This window comes from Pecten maximus, chromosome 10, assembly GCF_902652985.1.
Source record: "Pecten maximus chromosome 10, xPecMax1.1, whole genome shotgun sequence".
Classification (NCBI taxonomy): domain Eukaryota; kingdom Metazoa; phylum Mollusca; class Bivalvia; order Pectinida; family Pectinidae; genus Pecten; species Pecten maximus.
In genome coordinates this window covers 4,558,595-4,579,264 of record NC_047024.1, presented here as the reverse complement: position 1 = coordinate 4,579,264, position 20,670 = coordinate 4,558,595, and the positions used below count along the sequence as shown (strand labels likewise).

The 20,670-nt window shown below is 36.0% G+C and overlaps 1 protein-coding gene across 20 annotated transcripts in view; it reads left to right on the top strand.

Annotated features, from left to right (window-relative positions):
• The window catches only part of LOC117336465 (membrane-associated protein Hem-like), a 74,446-nt gene that overhangs the window by 5,276 nt on the left and 48,500 nt on the right, over positions 1 to 20,670 (top strand). For all 20 annotated transcript variants that reach the window (XM_033897015.1, XM_033897014.1, XM_033896997.1 and 17 more), the window contains 17 exons: positions 1,038 to 1,148; positions 1,620 to 1,706; positions 2,153 to 2,209; positions 2,885 to 3,027; positions 3,542 to 3,632; positions 4,012 to 4,149; positions 5,107 to 5,155; positions 5,451 to 5,604; positions 5,731 to 5,793; positions 14,393 to 14,489; positions 14,698 to 14,822; positions 15,192 to 15,232; positions 15,584 to 15,675; positions 15,979 to 16,060; positions 17,794 to 17,852; positions 19,394 to 19,539; positions 19,888 to 20,020. In XM_033897015.1, coding sequence (XP_033752906.1) covers positions 1,038 to 1,148; positions 1,620 to 1,706; positions 2,153 to 2,209; positions 2,885 to 3,027; positions 3,542 to 3,632; positions 4,012 to 4,149; positions 5,107 to 5,155; positions 5,451 to 5,604; positions 5,731 to 5,793; positions 14,393 to 14,489; positions 14,698 to 14,822; positions 15,192 to 15,232; positions 15,584 to 15,675; positions 15,979 to 16,060; positions 17,794 to 17,852; positions 19,394 to 19,539; positions 19,888 to 20,020 — 1,668 coding nt within the window. The remainder of the gene's footprint in view (positions 1 to 1,037; positions 1,149 to 1,619; positions 1,707 to 2,152; positions 2,210 to 2,884; positions 3,028 to 3,541; positions 3,633 to 4,011; positions 4,150 to 5,106; positions 5,156 to 5,450; positions 5,605 to 5,730; positions 5,794 to 14,392; positions 14,490 to 14,697; positions 14,823 to 15,191; positions 15,233 to 15,583; positions 15,676 to 15,978; positions 16,061 to 17,793; positions 17,853 to 19,393; positions 19,540 to 19,887; positions 20,021 to 20,670) is intronic.

The following is a 20,670-nucleotide window of genomic DNA, read 5'->3' as shown; positions in this document are numbered from 1 at the left end:
TTTGTTTTCCTCTGATGCCCGGCGTGGCAATCATTCTAATGACAGTTTTAGCATGTTTTATTTAGTATCTATTTTCTTCACAGTCGACTGATATTATGGATATATTTGCATCATCATGTGTTACTCATATAAATTATATTAATTTATTTAACAGTATAATGTTGTGCAAGAGAATTAATTTCTTTTTTTTTCTGAGAATTAGTTATATTTTTCTGAATGTATAGTTATAATAGTGTCTATGATACAGGGGGTCAGGTTATGCCTATGTAATTACACTGTGTGGATCAACATTATAAACTCTCACAATTAGTTCATGTTTTAAATTAAAGATATTATTTTCAAAATCATTTTATTTAGTTCACACGTAGGTAATGATAAGATATACTGTTGTCTATCGTTGTGTGTGGTGCATGGTTATGTGCTTTGTGACATTTCTCATGTTTATATCAGCCAAATAATCTCAACAATAGTATATAGAGGGACTCCTGCTTTACCTTATATTGAAGAACATGTTATAACTATCACATACAAATCATTACCCTGGAGCGGTACGTTAATTATGTATTATTGACAGTGTGAGATTTCACCTTGGAGTTGTTATTGTTTGGCTGATAACCATGGGAGTTACACTGTTTTTAATAAAAGTTTTTACATTAAAGTTGGAATTATTAAATTGAAATAAATAATAACTTAAGAGATTTTATAAAATCGTAAGGGCATTATTTTTACAGCAGTAAATTTAGGAGTTTTCTATGTTAAGTGATCGATCAGTCGTCAATTGGTGACTGGAGAGTTGTAGAAAGTTATTTTGCTTTGGGTCCAAAATATTCACAAACATAATATGCTATTCTCGGTTAAGACTGATAACAGTGTGAAGATATACGCTTTTTGTACCATAAATTAGTGCATGAAAAGGTGAGTGTGATAGATAAATCAAGGATTATCTATACTGGAGTTTAGAAAGTACATAAGTTCTGAGCTGTAGATTATTAAGAAGACACATTTTGTTTTAACAATCATCTCTGATCTGTATGTAGATGTTGGGAAGTGCAGAAAACAAGCCAGCTTTCCTGTCGGACAAAAACCTGGAGGCTGCTTTTAAACACTTACTAAGGAGGTTCCCCAATCCGGACGCCAAAGCCAGCGCAGTACGTATAAAGGGGAAATATCAATTTATAACAACATGGCTGTTGGTCTGATCACATTTACATTGTAGTGGTAGTCAACGTCTAGTGAGGAGGTAGGGGTGGAGGATTGAAGATACAGGGATCTGTATGATGGCTAAATATGGAAATTTTAATAGAGAGACTGAATGGATAGATTTCATTTAATATGAAGTTAAAAAAGGCAACAATTTAGTCATTTTGAACAGTCTGTGTATTCTGTATAACTTTTATTTCTAAGGTACAAATGGGTCAAGGTCGAATATAGTACGTACAAGCCAATTTGTGTTTGTTAATTTCTGATTTAATATGTATACATGTTTTATGACCAGTAGACAGTGAGTAGTATAATATGTGTGTTGTAGTTGCTGCCTATAAACTCCATCAAGACTGATTTAATATGTATACATGTTTTATGACCAGTAGACAGTGAGTAGTATAATATGTGTGTTGTAGTTGCTGCCTATAAACTCCATCAAGAACGATGTGTGTAAGTCTCTACACCTCTACTACTTCACCTTTGTCGACATCATGGACTTCAAGGTTAGTCATCTCAGTCAAGATGGGTTCGGAATTAGTGAATTTTACCTTCAGTCAGGAATACATAAGAAATTGTTAAAACTGCATTATCTAGATGACTTGAAATGTTGATGAAATCTAAATCATAGCATATTTCAAATAAAGAATCTGAATCCTTTTGGATGGATCCTAGTTGCCATAGAAACCAGATTCTATTTATGTAGCATTTAAATGATGGCATGTGTACATGTTTTATTACCAGAAAAACCAAATAGATGTTGAAATGTTTTTTTCCACCTTCACATAGTTTTCTTTGTAATAAAATCTGTTGGAAGAATCCAAACAATCTGTACACATTTGCCTTTCACACAAATTTCTCATTCTCATTTCAAGATTTTATTTCATATTTTGCTTTTGAAATTGATAACATATTCATAGTGTTAAGGTAGAAAATATCTTTTATTTTCAAGGACCATGTTGTAGACTTACTGACCACAATGGACGCCTGTCAAGTCTACCTGGATATTGTAAGTTCTGTCCTTCAATTCATGCACTAGTAGGATGTTGTAGGGTCTCTCCTACAATTCATGTATTGGTAGGATATTGTAAGTTCTGTCCTACAATTCATGTATTGGTAGGATATTGTAAGTTCTGTCCTACAATTCATGTACATGTAAGATATTGTAGGGTCTGTCCTACAATTCATGTACTGGTAGGATATTGTAGGTTCTGTCCTACAATTTATGTACTGGCAGGATGTTGTGGGTTCTGTCCTACAATTTATGGAAGATACTATAAATCCTGTCTTACAAACCAATAAGGATACGGTAGTATATTGGTATGGATACAGACAAGCCAAGCTTGTGAAAGTTAGTCATCTCATGTAATGTTACAATTATTATAGAATTAATTGGTTTAAACTTTCTTTTATTCAGGCAGTTCAAAACATATATAGTTACAAAATTGAATGTACAGAATAGGAAATAGAAACAAGTGTCTCGGACACTTATGTAAATCTATCACCTTTGGATAGAATTAATTGAAGTATCAGAATATTGTAGTGCATTATGATGATGTTTTTTTGTGCTATATTGTTTCATAAAACAGAAATATAACATTAAAATGACCTGTATTATATATATAATTAATAATTGTTTTATGGTATACATTTTGTATATCTGACCTTTGTATGTCTGTTTCAGACCTTGAACTATGACCTCACTAAAATGTACCTTGACCTGATAGTCACCTATGTGTCCATTATGATCCTGGTATCGAAGGTGGAGGATCGCCGAGTGGTTCTGTCGCTCTACAACATCGCACATGAGTATTTACATGCCACAGGGTACGTCATTACAGGATTTATCCTATGATAAGCCCAGGGGCTTATCGACTTAGTCCGCCTGGAGTATAAGTACATATAGTCCGCCTTGGGTATAAGTACATATACATACCTTTAACACAGGGAGCGTACTTATCGCTGAACAAGGAAGTTACATTTATATTTATAGCTATTATAATGATGTACAATAACGATAAATTGGCTTACTATCAGGCTTTTGTTTATTGCTGAATATAGAGTAGCCTTCAATATTCAGATATATTATAAGATATTGATTAATTGAATGGTGTGATGCTTAACATTAGTATAAATCATTTGATTTTTTCAATTATCATATAACCATTCGAAAGTAGTTGTTTTTTTACCATGAATGTTTCTCCTAACTGTTTTGATTAACATAATTCTGTGTATGTTTGCTAGTGTTTCTTAGACTGTTTAGAGTTTAATGAATTCACTACGATATGTAGGCATTTTAATCTGTATACCAGTTAAGAATTAACATGATTTGATGTTTTAGTGACCCTTGGTTCCCACGACTTGGTCAGATGATATTGGAGTATGACTACCCAATGAAGAAGTTAGCGGAGGACTTCGTGCCTCATACCCGGGTAAGGAGATAACTCCATTTCATATTTGTATCTGTATAAATAAATCCATAATTTACCTGTTATAATTTCTGATGATCAATGTTGCCAGTAACAGCCAATTCAAACCCTGACTTTGTAGAATGTTCTCGTAAACTTCAGTATAAGGTAGCACTGTCAATATCAGGATTTTATGACAAAAATTTATTATACACAGCTTAAGTATGTATTAGAGTCTGGTTCATTGTTGACTTTGAAGCTTTGATATATCAACTGGATCTCATTAAGATATGTTTGGTCCATGTCTTTTGCACTGACATTAAAGGCCAGATAGGTCTGACACTTGTATCATGAGACAGGAAGTCGTTCATGTGATTAATCAATGAATGACCTTGACCTCTAGGTGGTACGACATGCGATCCTGTCCCTTCAGAAGATCTACCCGAAACGTAACATTCCCGCTGATCAGATGCGGGCCACTCAGCTCCTCACACTCCTTGGAGAGCCAGCTAAGATCATGAATGTCCCTAACACAGATATGGTGAGATAGACAGAATGTAGTTTATACTGACATGGTGTAACCGGGAAAAACATAGAAAAATAGAATATTGATTTGTCATGCAACTGCAAGAAATAAACAGCTGAGTCAACACTCTTGAAATTTTGTGGTAATGCTTCAAGATTAATGGATTTCTTAAAAAAAAGATTATTTTTTCAAAATAAATTGCAGAAAGATCTTCATGATCAATAGTGTTTGAATTAAAACACTCCTTTGGGTGGGTGCTGCTTGACAAACCTGGAGTCCCCCATTGGGCAGATATTTTACTGGAATAGCCCTGATGTTGGTTAAATAGGGCCATTGTCATATATACACACTTTTGTCATAAGATACACACTACATTATTGTCATAGATACACACTTATGTCATAGAGACACACTTATGTCATAGATACACACTAATGTCATAGAGACACACTATTGTCATAGATACACACTATTGTCATAGATACACGCTATTGCCATAGATACACACTGTTGTCATATATACACATTATTGTCATAGATACACACTATTGTCATAGATACACACTATTGTCATAGATACACACTAATGTCATAGATACACACTTTTGTCATAAGATACACACTTATGTCAGATACACGCTATTATCATAGATACATGCTGTTGTCATAGATACACACTATTGTCATAGATACACACTATTGTCATAGATACACACTATTGTCATAGATACACACTATTGTCATAGATACACACTTATGTCATAGATACACACTTATGTCATAGATACACACTTATGTCATAGATACACGCTATTATCATAGATACATGCTGTTGTCATAGATACACACTATTATCATAGATACACACTATTGTCATATATACACACTATTGCTGTTAATTTTTTCCGAATTGATGATGGTTTATACTGTTTTTACAGGAATACTTTTATGTGTTATGTTACTGTGTTGTAGATACAGTGTGAATACTTGTCACAAGACTCCATGGAGAAATGGATTATTTGTAAGTTATTCATCATTGATAAGGATGGAGTTTTAATATCTTAATTGAACTTTTGTCATAAGCTTAACATGAGCTTTCCCGAATATTTATTAGAATTTATCAGACATTTTGTCTCCTGATTTCTCTGAATCTGTTTTTCAGAATTTTAGAAATAAGCTATAACCAAAGTTGTACAAGTTGTATAAATTAAAAAAAGACTGCTGACAAAAGGTGAAAATGATATTGAAATAAAATAATAAGAATTATGTTACCATTGTGGTGTGAGATTATCAATGACATAAACTTGTGGTTCCAGTCTGCCTGATGATCTGCCACCCATTCCTACAGGAGCCCCAGGCCTGGGATCTGTGGAAGACTGCCCTTCAGTCTGGCTATATCGTCCAGCTCGTTAGGGATGAGGTCCTTCACATACACAGCTATATCATCTCATTCTTTGAGAGTCTGAAAGGGTAATAATGGTCATTTGATGATTTAATTATCAATCCATAAAACATACATGTGGAATAAGTATGTTTTTAACTTTAAATATATCAACATTTCAATAAAGGTCATGAACACTACTTTGTATGTTGTAGTCAACACCTGAGCAAAAGAATCACAGAAATCAAGGAGCTTCATCATCAGGCATTACAGACAGCGTGAGTAACTGTTATACAACCTAGTTATTAATGGATGTTACAGACAGCGTGAGTAACTGTTATACAACCTAGTTATTAATGGGCGTTACAGACAGCGTGAGTAACTGTTATACAACCTAGATATTAATGGGCGTTACAGACAGCGTGAGTAACTGTTATACGACCTAGTTATTAATGGGCGTTACAGACAGCGTGAGTAACTGTTATACAACCTAGATATTAATGGGCGTTACAGACAGCGTGAGTAACTGTTATACAACCTACATAATAATGGGCGTTACAGACAGCGTGAGTAATTGTTATACAACCTAGTTATTAATGGGCGTTACAGACAGCGTGAGTAACTGTTATGCCACGTAGATATTAATGGGCGTTACAGACAGCGTGAGTAACTGTTATACAACCTAGTTATTAATGGGCGTTACAGACAGCGTGAGTAACTGTTATGCCACGTAGATATTAATGGGCGTTACAGACAGCGTGAGTAACTGTTATACAAGCTAGTTATTAATGGGCGTTACAGACAGCGTGAGTAACTGTTATGCCACGTAGATATTAATGGGCGTTACAGACAGCGTGAGTAACTGTTATATGACCTAGTTATTAATGGGCGTTACAGACAGCGTGAGTAACTGTTATATGACCTAGTTATTAATGGGCGTTACAGACAGCGTGAGTAACTGTTATACGACGTAGATATTAATGGGCGTTACAGACAGTGTAAGTAACTGTTATACAACCTAGTTATTAATGGGCGTTACAGACAGCGTGAGTAACTGTTATATGACCTAGTTATTAATGGGCGTTACAGACAGCGTGAGTAACTGTTATACGACGTAGATATTAATGGGCGTTACAGACAGCGTGAGTAACTGTTATACAACCTAGTTATTAATGGGCGTTACAGACAGCGTGAGTAACTGTTATATGACCTAGTTATTAATGGGCGTTACAGACAGCGTGAGTAACTGTTATATGACGTAGATATTAATGGGCGTTACAGACAGCGTGAGTAACTGTTATACAACCTAGTTATTAATGGGCGTTACAGACAGCGTGAGTAACTGTTATATGACCTAGTTATTAATGGGCGTTACAGATAGCGTGAGTAACTGTTATACGACGTAGATATTAATGGGCGTTACAGACAGTGTAAGTAACTGTTATACAACCTAGTTATTAATGGGCGTTACAGACAGCGTGAGTAACTGTTATATGACCTAGTTATTAATGGGCGTTACAGACAGCGTGAGTAACTGTTATACGACGTAGATATTAATGGGTGTTACAGACAGCGTGAGTAACTGTTATACAACCTAGTTATTAATGGGCGTTACAGACAGCGTGAGTAACTGTTATACAACCTAGTTATTAATGGGCGTTACAGACAGCGTGAGTAACTGTTATATGACCTAGTTATTAATGGGCGTTACAGATAGCGTGAGTAACTGTTATACGACGTAGATATTAATGGGCGTTACAGACAGTGTAAGTAACTGTTATACAACCTAGTTATTAATGGGCGTTACAGACAGCGTGAGTAACTGTTATATGACCTAGTTATTAATGGGCGTTACAGACAGCGTGAGTAACTGTTATACGACGTAGATATTAATGGGTGTTACAGACAGCGTGAGTAACTGTTATACAACCTAGTTATTAATGGGCGTTACAGACAGCGTGAGTAACTGTTATATGACCTAGTTATTAATGGGCGTTACAGACAGCGTGAGTAACTGTTATGCCACGTAGATATTAATGGGCGTTACAGACAGCGTGAGTAACTGTTATACAACCTAGTTATTAATGGGCGTTACAGACAGCGTGAGTAACTGTTATGCCACGTAGATATTAATGGGCGTTACAGACAGCGTGAGTAACTGTTATACGACCTAGTTATTAATGGGCGTTACAGACAGCGTGAGTAACTGTTATACAACCTAGTTATTAATGGGCGTTACAGACAGCGTGAGTAACTGTTATACGACGTAGATATTAATGGGCGTTACAGACAGTGTAGTAACTGTTATACAACCTAGTATTAATGGGCGTTACAGACAGCGTGAGTAACTGTTATATGACCTAGTTATTAATGGGCGTTACAGACAGCGTGAGTAACTGTTATACGACGTAGATATTAATGGGCGTTACAGACAGCGTGAGTAACTGTTATACAACCTAGTTATTAATGGGCGTTACAGACAGCGTGAGTAACTGTTATACAACCTAGTTATTAATGGGCGTTACAGACAGCGTGAGTAACTGTTATACGACGTAGATATTAATGGGCTGTAATGCCCAGTGTAAGTAACTGTTATACAACCTAGTTATTAATGGGCGTTACAGACAGCGTGAGTAACTGTTATACAATCTAGTTATTAATGGGCGTTACAGACAGCGTGAGTAACTGTTATACGACGTAGATATTAATGGGCGTTACAGACAGCGTGAGTAACTGTTATACAACCTAGTTATTAATGGGCGTTACAGACAGCGTGAGTAACTGTTATACGACGTAGATATTAATGGGCGTTACAGACAGCGTGAGTAACTGTTATACAACCTAGTTATTAATGGGCGTTACAGACAGCGTGAGTAACTGTTATATGACCTAGTTATTAATGGGCGTTACAGACAGCGTGAGTAACTGTTATACGACGTAGATATTAATGGGCGTTACAGACAGTGTAAGTAACTGTTATACAACCTAGTTATTAATGGGCGTTACAGACAGCGTGAGTAACTGTTACATGACCTAGTTATTAATGGGCGTTACAGACAGCGTGAGTAACTGTTATATGACGTAGATATTAATGGGCGTTACAGACAGCGTGAGTAACTGTTATACAACCTAGTTATTAATGGGCGTTACAGACAGCGTGAGTAACTGTTATATGACCTAGTTATTAATGAGTTACAGATAGCGTGAGTAACTGTTATACGACGTAGATATTAATGGGCGTTACAGACAGTGTAAGTAACTGTTATACAACCTAGTTATTAATGGGCGTTACAGACAGCGTGAGTAACTGTTATATGACCTAGTTATTAATGGGCGTTACAGACAGCGTGAGTAACTGTTATACAACCTAGATATTAATGGGCGTTACAGACAGCGTGAGTAACTGTTATACGACCTAGTTATTAATGGGCGTTACAGACAGCGTGAGTAACTGTTATACAACCTAGATATTAATGGGCGTTACAGACAGCGTGAGTAACTGTTATACAACCTAGATATTAATGGGCGTTACAGACAGCGTGAGTAACTGTTATACAACCTAGTTATTAATGGGCGTTACAGACAGCGTGAGTAACTGTTATACGACGTAGATATTAATGGGCGTTACAGACAGCGTGAGTAACTGTTATACAACCTAGTTATAATGGGCGTTACAGACAGCGTGAGTAACTGTTATATGACCTAGTTATTAATGGGCGTTACAGACAGCGTGAGTAACTGTTATACGACGTAGATATTAATGGGCGTTACAGACAGCGTGAGTAACTGTTATACAACCTAGTTATTAATGGGCGTTACAGACAGCGTGAGTAACTGTTATACGACCTAGTTATTAATGGGCGTTACAGACAGCGTGAGTAACTGTTATACAACCTAGTTATTAATGGGCGTTACAGACAGCGTGAGTAACTGTTATACAACCTAGTTATTAATGGGCGTTACAGACAGCGTGAGTAACTGTTATACGACGTAGATATTAATGGGCGTTACAGACAGCGTGAGTAACTGTTATACAACCTAGTTATAAATGGCCGTTACAGACAGCGTGAGTAACTGTTATATGACCTAGTTATTAATGGGCGTTACAGACAGCGTGAGTAACTGTTATACGACGTAGATATTAATGGGCGTTACAGACAGTGTAAGTGACTGTTATACAACCTAGTTATTAATGGGCGTTACAGACAGCGTGAGTAACTGTTACATGACCTAGTTATTAATGGGCGTTACAGACAGCGTGAGTAACTGTTATATGACGTAGATATTAATGGGCGTTACAGACAGCGTGAGTAACTGTTATACAACCTAGTTATTAATGGGCGTTACAGACAGCGTGAGTAACTGTTATATGACCTAGTTATTAATGGGCGTTACAGATAGCGTGAGTAACTGTTATACGACGTAGATATTAATGGGCGTTACAGACAGTGTAAGTAACTGTTATACAACCTAGTTATTAATGGGCGTTACAGACAGCGTGAGTAACTGTTATATGACCTAGTTATTAATGGGCGTTACAGACAGCGTGAGTAACTGTTATACAACCTAGATATTAATGGGCGTTACAGACAGCGTGAGTAACTGTTTTACGACCTAGTTATTAATGGGCGTTACAGACAGCGTGAGTAACTGTTATACAACCTAGATATTAATGGGCGTTACAGACAGCGTGAGTAACTGTTATACAACCTACATAATAATGGGCGTTACAGACAGCGTGAGTAATTGTTATACAACCTAGTTATTAATGGGCGTTACAGACAGCGTGAGTAACTGTTATGCCACGTAGATATTAATGGGCGTTACAGACAGCGTGAGTAACTGTTATACAACCTAGTTATTAATGGGCGTTACAGACAGCGTGAGTAACTGTTATATGACCTAGTTATTAATGGGCGTTACAGACAGCGTGAGTAACTGTTATACGACGTAGATATTAATGGGCGTTACAGACAGCGTGAGTAACTGTTATACAACCTAGTTATTAATGGGCGTTACAGACAGCGTGAGTAACTGTTATACGACGTAGATATTAATGGGCGTTACAGACAGCGTGAGTAACTGTAATACAACCTAGTTATTAATGGGCGTTACAGACAGCGTGAGTAACTGTTATACAACCTAGTTATTAATGGGCGTTACAGACAGCGTGAGTAACTGTTATACAACCTAGTTATTAATGGGTGTTACAGACAGCGTGAGTAACTGTTATACAACCTAGTTATTAATGGGTGTTACAGACAGCGTGAGTAACTGTTATACAACCTAGATATTAATGGGTGTTACAGACAGCGTGAGTAACTGTTATACGACGTAGTTATTAATGGGCGTTACAGACAGCGTGAGTAACTGTTATACAACCTAGATATTAATGGGTGTTACAGACAGCGTGAGTAACTGTTATACGACGTAGATATTAATGGGCGTTACAGACAGCGTGAGTAACTGTTATACAACCTAGATATTAATGGGCGTTACAGACAGCGTGAGTAACTGTTATACAACCTAGATATTAATAGGCGTTACAGGCAGTGTGACTAACTGTTATACAACCTAGATATTAATGGGCGTTACAGACAGCGTGAGTAACTGTTATACAACCTAGTTATTAATGGGTGTTACAGACAGCGTGAGTAACTGTTATACGACGTAGATATTAATGGGCGTTACAGACAGCGTGAGTAACTGTTATACAACCTAGATATTAATGGGCGTTACAGACAGCGTGAGTAACTGTTATACAACCTAGATATTAATGGGCGTTACAGGCAGTGTGAGTAACTGTTATACAACCTAGATATTAATGGGCGTTGCAGACAGCATGAGTAACTGTTATACGACGTAGTTATTAATGGGCGTTACAGACAGCGTGAGTAACTGTTATACGACGTAGATATTAATGGGCGTTACAGACAGCGTGAGTAACTGTTATACAACCTAGATATTAATGGGCGTTACAGGCAGTGTGAGTAACTGTTATGCGACGTAGATATTAATGAGCGTTACAGACAGCGTAAGTAACTGTTATACAACCTAGTTATTAATGGGCGTTACAGACAGCGTGAGTAACTGTTATACAATTGCAACCTAGTTATTAATGGGCGTTACAGACAATACATTGTACATGTGTTTACAGGTAATATACAGACAATACATTGTACGTGTGTTTACAGGTAATATACAGACAATACATTGTACATGTGTATACAGGTAATATACAGACAATACATTGTACAGGTGTATACAGGTGATATACAGACAATACATTGTACATGTGTTTACAGGTAATATACAGACAATACATTGTACATGTGTTTACAGGTAATATACAGACAATACATTGTACATGTGTTTACAGGTAATATACAGACAATACATTGTATGTGTTTACAGGTAATATACAGACAATACATTGTATATATGTGTTTACAGGTAATATACAGACAATACATTGTATGTGTGTTTACAGGTAATATACAGACAAGACATTGTATGTGTTTACAGGTAATATACAGACAATACATTGTATATATGTGTTTACAGGTAATATACAGACAATACATTGTACATGTGTTTACAGGTAATATACAGACAATACATTGTACGTGTGTTTACAGGTAATATACAGACAATACATTGTATGTGTTGACAGGTAATATACAGACAATACATTGTATATATGTGTTTACAGGTAATATACAGACAATACATTGTATGTGTGTTTACAGGTAATATACAGACAAGACATTGTATGTGTGTTTACTGGTAATATACAGACAATACATTGTACATGTGTTTACAGGTAATATACAGACAATACATTGTATATGTGTTTACAGGTAATATACAGACAATACATTGTATGTGTTTACAGGTAATATACAGACAATACATTGTACAGGTGTTTACAGGTAATATACAGACAATACATTGTACGTGTGTATACAGGTAATATACAGACAATACATTGTATGTGTGTTTACAGGTAATATACAGACAATACATTGTACAGGTGTTTACAGGTAATATACAGACAATACATTGTATGTGTTTACAGGTAATATACAGACAATACATTGTACATGTGTTTACAGGTAATATACAGACAATACATTGTACATGTGTTTACAGGTAATATACAGACAATACATTGTATGTGTTTACAGGTAATATACAGACAGTACATTGTACATGTGTTTACAGGTAATATACAGACAATACATTGTACATGTGTTTACAGGTAATATACAGACAATACATTGTATGTGTTTACAGGTAATATACAGACAATACATTGTATGTGTGTTGACAGGTAATATACAGACAATACATTGTATGTGTGTTGACAGGTAATATACAGACAATACATTGTGTGTGTGTTGACAGGTAATATACAGACAATACATTGTATGTGTTTACAGGTAATATACAGACAATACATTGTATGTGTGTTGACAGGTAATATACAGACAATACATTGTACGTGTGTTTACAGGTAATATACAGACAATACATCGTATGTGTATACAGGTAATATACAGACAATACATTGTATATGTGTTTACAGGTAATATACAGACAATACATTGTATATGTGTTGACAGGTAATATACAGACAATACATTGTACGTGTGTTTACAGGTAATATACAGACAAGACATTGTATATGTGTTTACAGGTAATATACAGACAATACATTGTATGTGTGTATACAGGTAAAATACAGACAATACATTGTATATGTGTTTACAGGTAATATACAGACAATACATTGTATGTGTTTACAGGTAATATACAGACAATACATTGTATGTGTGTTTACAGGTAATATACAGACAATACATTGTACATGTGTATACAGGTAATATACAGACAATACATTGTATGTGTGTTTACAGGTAATATACAGACAATACATTGTATGTGTGTTTACAGGTAATATACAGACAATACATTGTACAGGTGTTTACAGGTAATATACAGACAATACATTGTATATGTGTTTACAGGTAATATACAGACAATACATCGTATATGTTTACAGGTAATATACAGACAATACATTGTACGTGTGTTTACAGGTAATATACAGACAATACATTGTATATGTGTTTACAGGTAATATACAGACAATACATTGTATATGTGTTTACAGGTAATATACAGACAATACATAGTATGTGTTTACAGGTAATATACAGACAATACATTGTACAAGTGTTTACAGGCAATATACAGACAGTACATTGTACATGTGTTTACAGGTAATATACAGACAATACATTGTACATATGTGTTTACAGGTAATATACAGACAATACATTGTACATATGTGTTTACAGGTAATATACAGACAATACATTGTACAAGTGTTTACAGGTAATATACAGACAATACATTGTACAAGTGTTTACAGGTAATATACAGACAATACATTGTACATGTGTTTACAGGTAATATACAGACAATACATTGTATGTGTTTACAGGTAATATACAGACAATACATTGTACAAGTGTTTACAGGTAATATACAGACAATACATTGTATGTGTTTACAGGTAATATACAGACAATACATTGTATGTGTGTTTACAGGTAATATACAGACAATACATTGTACGTGTGTTTACAGGTAATATACAGACAATACATTGTACATGTGTATACAGGTAATATACAGACAATACATTGTACAGGTGTTTACAGGTAATATACAGACAATACATTGTACAGGTGTTTACAGGTAATATACAGACAATACATTGTACATGTGTATACAGGTAATATACAGACAATACATTGTATGTGTGTTTACAGGTAATATACAGACAATACATTGTACATTTGTTTACAGGCCAGGGGTTCACCGTGAGAGGAGAAAATTCCTCCGTTCAGCCCTGAAGGAGTTAGCTCTGATCTACACAGACCAGCCCGGGCTCCTTGGTCCAAAGGTCGGTATCTTGAAAAGATGTATTGTTAAACAGTGTTAATCTGACACCATCATATCGTCAAGCAGTGAAGTCTGTGCTTATATTCCACAGCTAGATATGATACAAAACAATTGCTTTTACTTGTAATGAAATTTACTGGTGCTCAATATAAATTCATAAAAAAGTTCACACATCAGAATATACATCTGTGTTTTGTGTTGTATGACAGGCCCTGTATGTGTTCCAAGGCTTGTCTATAGCCCGAGATGAAATCCATTGGCTTCTGCGACATTTTGACAATCCTCCATCAAAGAAACATAACATAAAGATTGCACAGGAGGACTTCGTAGATAGGTAGGTGTGACCTAGTTTTGTGTTGACTTTGTAAATGGGTGGGTATGGTATATTCTTTCTTATGAACTGTTACAGTGGATTTATGTCTGTAACCAAGGTAACTCTATCTAAAGTGGCTACATTAGACTCGAATGGCGGACTACTAATGATATCACAGGTGATGAGGATTGACCAATCATGGTAGATAATTCTCCAGTTTCTGAATATAGACATGATCTACTTTAAAGTAGGCAACACAATTTAAATTAATGTATTAATTTATATAAATATTGCCATTGTATCATACAATACTGCAACAATGCCCTTGTTTTTTGACATAATGTGTTGGTCATAAACATTTTCACTGCTATTGGTAATTTCTATTTTCAGACAAATTCCTGAGCTACTTTTCTATATGGAAGAACTAAAAGGTATGTACTAATTGCATTGAATTGAAGCAAGAATGAAATTAATCTTTCTAAAAGCCTTGATTTATTCATGAATACTGTTAACATGATTATTACTTTTCCCAATGAAGTTATCAGAGTAGTGTTTAGGATTTTTATAATACGTTATGTTGTACTGTTGTTCCACTCACAGCCCTGGTGAGGAAGTATAACCAGGTGAGCGATACAGGCCCCATGGGTCTCTTGTTATAATACGTTATGTTGTACTGTTGTTCCACTCACAGCCCTGGTGAGGAAGTATAACCAGGTGAGTGATACAGGCCCCATGGGCCTCTTGTTATAATATGTTATGTTGTACTGTTGTTCCACTCACAGCCCTGGTGAGGAAGTATAACCAGGTGATGCAAAGATACTACGTACAATATTTATCTGGCTTTGACTCCGTCTTACTGAACCAACTCATACAGGTAATTATAATCTATTAAACACAGAAATATCAGTTTATTAATTTAGAAAAAGCTAATTAATTATATTAGTTTAATATAACAGTTATGAACTGCAAAGAGTTATTCTAAGATGTCATTACTGTATGAATAAAATATGTATAAAATATATTCCTTATGTAAAGCTCTGTAGCCAAGTATTACATTGGTCACAAATGAGGAACAGCTGAGAGGTCAAAGTTCAATGTGGAATACAAACATTTATTGATTTTGTTTTTGGTTAAGGTTGAATGTGTTCCTGGTAAGTAAGGCCTTGTTGTATTACAGAACCTAGCAATGTGCCCGGAGGACGAGTCGGTCATCCTCTCATCTTTGTACAACTCTGTAGCTGGTCTTACAGTACAACAAGGTCAGTTTAACCCTCACATTTACAGTACAACAAGGTCAGGTCAACCCTCACATTTACAGTACAAGGTCAGGGCAACCCTCACATTTACAGTACAAGGTCAGTTCAACCCTCACATTTACGATACAAGGTCAGTTTAACCCTCACATTTACAGTACAAGGTCAGTTTAACCCTCACATTTACAGTACAACAAGGTCAGTTCAACCCTCACATTTACAGTACAAGGTCAGGTCAACCCTCACATTTACAATACAAGGTCAGGTCAACCCTCACATTTACAGTACAACAAGGTCAGGTCAACCATCACATTTACATTACAACAAGGTCAGTTCAACCCACCCATTTACAGTACAAGGTCAGGTCAACCCTCACATTTACAGCACAACAAGGTCAGTTCAACCCTCACATTTATAGCACAACAAGGTCAGTTTAACCCTCACATTTACAGTACAGCAAGGTCAGTTTAACCCTCACATTTACAGTACAACAAAGTCAGTTTAACCCTCACATTTACAGTACAAGGTCAGTTTAACCCTCACATTTACAGTACAAGGTCAGTTTAACCCTCACATTTACAGTACAACAAGGTCAGTTTAACCCTCACGTTTACAGTACAACACGGTCAGTTTAACCCTCACATTTACAGTACAAGATCAAGTCAACCCTCTCATTTACAGTACAAGGTCAGGTCAACCCTCACATTTACAGTACAAGGTCAGGTCAACCCTCACATTTACAGTACAACAAGGTCAGGTCAACCCTCACATTTACAGTACAAGGTCAGGTCAACCATCACATTTACAGTACAAGGTCAGGTCAACCATCACATTTACAGTACAACAAGGTCAGTTTAACCCTCACATTTACAGTACAAGGTCAGTTCAACCCTCATATTTACAGTACAAGGTCAGTTCAACCATCACATTTACAGTACAAGGTCAGGTCAACCCTCACATTTACATTACAAGGTCAGTTTAACCCTCACATTAACAGTACAACAAGGTCAGTTTAACCCTCACATTTACAGTACAACACGGTCAGTTTAACCCTTACATTTACATTACAAGGTCAGTTTAACCCTCACATTTACAGTACAAGGTCAGGTCAACCCTCACATTTACATTACAAAGTCAGTTTAACCCTCACATTTACATTACAAGGTCAGTTTAACCCTCACATTTACAGTACAAGGTCAGTTCAACCCTCACATTTATAGTACCAGGTCAGGTCAACCCTCACATTTACAGTACAAGGTCAGTTCAACCCTCACATTTATAGTACCAGGTCAGTTTAACCCTCACATTTACAGTACAACAAGGTCAGTTCAACCCTCACATTTACAGTACAACAAGGTCCGTTCAACCCTCACATTTATAGTACCAGGTCAGTTTAACCCTCACATTTATAGTACCAGGTCAGTTTAACCCTCACATTTACGGTACAAGGTCAGTTCAACCCTCACATTTACAGTACAATCTTGTTAATACTCAATCAAACAAAAGTACCTGTATCCAAGTCATTCTAACAATTCAGGAAAAAACAAATAATGATATCAGTATCGAAGTTGTGCGTAAATTGTTATTTAGAAAAAAAAGGATTTTTTTTTTACAATTTACAGAGTGTATTTGATTAAAGCTGGTTGTTAATGATGTATCTTTCCTCCCCACTTCTTACAGACATCTCAGATTGAATGATTCCTATCTATTTCTTGATTCCTATCTATTTCTGATTCTAGTTGAGGCCAATGATGTATTTGACTTCCGAGGTATTCGATTGGACTGGTTTCGACTTCAGGTATGAAGCTGATTTCTCTATTCTTCAACTTGTTAATTAGACTGATTTCAGTGTGTTAATCTTAGTATGTAGTAATTATTGGACAGACATTGTCATGATTTGTAAGTTTGTAAGTGATATTATGTTAGTTTGAATATTCTATAGCTGCTGAAGCTACCATCCCTTTAGAGGAAATTTGTGTAGATTTCTAAACTGTTATTGTTTGTTGTCTATTGTTGTATGTTGTCTGTTGTATGTTGTTGTTTGTTTTATGTTGTATGTTGTTATTTGTTTTATGTTGTATGTTGTTATTGTTGTATGTTGTGTATTGTTGTTTGTTGTCTATTGGTGTATGTTGTCAATTGTTGTATGTTGTGATTGTTGTATGTTGTTTGTTGTATGTTGTTTGTTTTATGTTTGTTGTCTATTGTTGTTTGATGTCTATTGTATGTTGTCAATTGTTGTATGTTGTCTTTTGCTGTGTTTTGTCTATTGTTGTTTGTTGTTTATTGTTGAATGTTGTCAATTGCTGTATGTTATCTTGTTGTATGTTGTCTATTGTATGTTGTCAATTGTTGTATGTTGTCTATTGTTGTATGTTGTCTTTTGTTGTTTGTTGTCTATTGTTGTGTGTTGTCTATTGTTGTATGTTGTCTATTTTTGTTTGTTGTCTATTGTTGTATGTTGTCTTTTGTTGTGTGTCGTCTATTGTGGTGTGTTGGCTATTTTTGTGTGTTGTCTATTGTTGTATGTTGTCTTTTGTTGTGTGCTGTCTAGTGTGGTGTGTTGGCTATTGTTGTGTTGTCTATTGTTGTATGTTGTCTATTGTTGTATGTTGTCTTTTGTTGTGTGTTGTCTATTGTTGTTTGTTGTCTATTATTGCCTATTGCCTGTTGTGCTATGTTGTCCAATGTTCTCTGTTGACTGTTATATTGTCTGTTGTCTATTGTTGTGTGTTGTCTATTGTTGTATGTTGTCTTTTGTTGTGTGTTGTCTATTGTTGTGTGTTGTCTATTGTTGTATGTTGTCTATTGTTGTGTGTTGTCTATTGTTGTGTGTTGTCTATTGTTGTATGTTGTCTATTGTTGTATGTTGTCTTTTGTTGTGTGTTGTCTAGTGTGGTGTGTTGGCTATTGTTGTGTGTTGTCTATTGTTGTATGTTGTCTTTTGTTGTATGTTGTCTTTTGTTGTGTGTTGTCTAGTGTGGTGTGTTGGCTATTGTTGTGTGTTGTCTATTGTTGTTTGTTGTCTATTGTTGTATGTTGTCTATTATTGTATGTTGTCTTTTGTTGTGTGTTGTCTTTTGTTGTGTGTTGTCTATTGTTGTGTGTTGTCTATTTTTTATGTTGTCTATTGTTGTATTTTGTCTATTGTTGTATGTTGGCTGTTGTTGTATAATGACTTTTGTTGTGTGTTGTCTATTATTGCCTATTGCCTGTCGTGCTATGTTTTCCAATGTTCTCTGTTGACTGTTATATTGTCTGTTGTCTATTGTTGTCTATTGTTGTATGTTAGCTGTTGTTAAGTCTCTATAACTAAACGTTTTGATATGTGATTGACAGGCGTACACAAGTGGTAACAAAGCAGGCCTTACCCTGAAGGATCATCAAGATCTCGGTAAACATCTCAACATGATTGTTTTCCACACAAAGATGGTGGATTTCCTCGACCAGATGCTGACAGAAACCTCTGATTTATCTATTTACTGGTAAGCTATATAAAATCTATACCTGTCTATACCTCATAAACCAGACAAACTCAGATTATAGAAACTATGTCCAACAAGCTCTGTACAGTCTCATAGTCTAGAATCTGTCTCATGAGCCAGACAATATCTATAGAATCTGTCTTATGAGCCAGACAATATCTATAGAATCTGTCTCATGAGCCAAACAATATATATAGAATCTGACAATATCTATTGGTAGAGGTCATACCAATCATGACTTGTCTGTGTACCAGGCTATGTAATGTTTTGTATACTTTGTTAGATTTGAATGTCATCTGTTGTCTCTGTTACATATATTATCTGTACATTGTTGTTTTATTGTTACAGCTTCTACACTCAGATCTTCGAGCACCAGTTCAAACAGTGTATAGAATTTCCATCACAACACCGATACAGTATTGTCTTCCCTCTCATCTGTGGACACTTCATGGTGGCCACACACGAACTCTGTCCCGAGGAGGTACGCTCGTCTTTACACAGGCTTTAACGGTCATAACTCACTAAATCAGCCACCAGTTATCCCTATACCCTGTACCTTACTCTGTCCCGAGCAGGTACGCTTGTCTTTACACAGACTTTAACGGTCATAACTCACTAATTTAGCTACCAGTTATCCCTATATGCGGTACCTTACTCTGTCCCAGGAGGTACGCTCGTCATCACACAGACTTTATCAGTCGTAACTCACTAATTCAGCAACCAGTTATCCCTATACCCCGTACCTTACTCTGTCCCGAGGAGGTACGCTCGTCTTCACACAGACTTTAACGGTCATAACTCACTAATTTAGCTACCAGTTATCCCTATACCCTGTAGTGTACCTCACACTGTCCCGAGGAGGTACGTTTGTCTTCACACAGACTTTAACGGTCATAACTCACTAATTTAGCTACCAGTTATCCCTATACCCTGTACCTTACTCTGTCCCGAGGAGGTACGCTCGTCATCACACAGACTTTAACGGTCATAACTCACTAATTCAGCCACCAGTTATCCCTATACCCTGTACCTTACTCTGTCCCGAGGAGGTACGCTCGTCTTCACACAGACTTTAACGGTCATAACTCACTAATTTAGCTACCAGTTATCCCTATACCCTGTACCTTACTC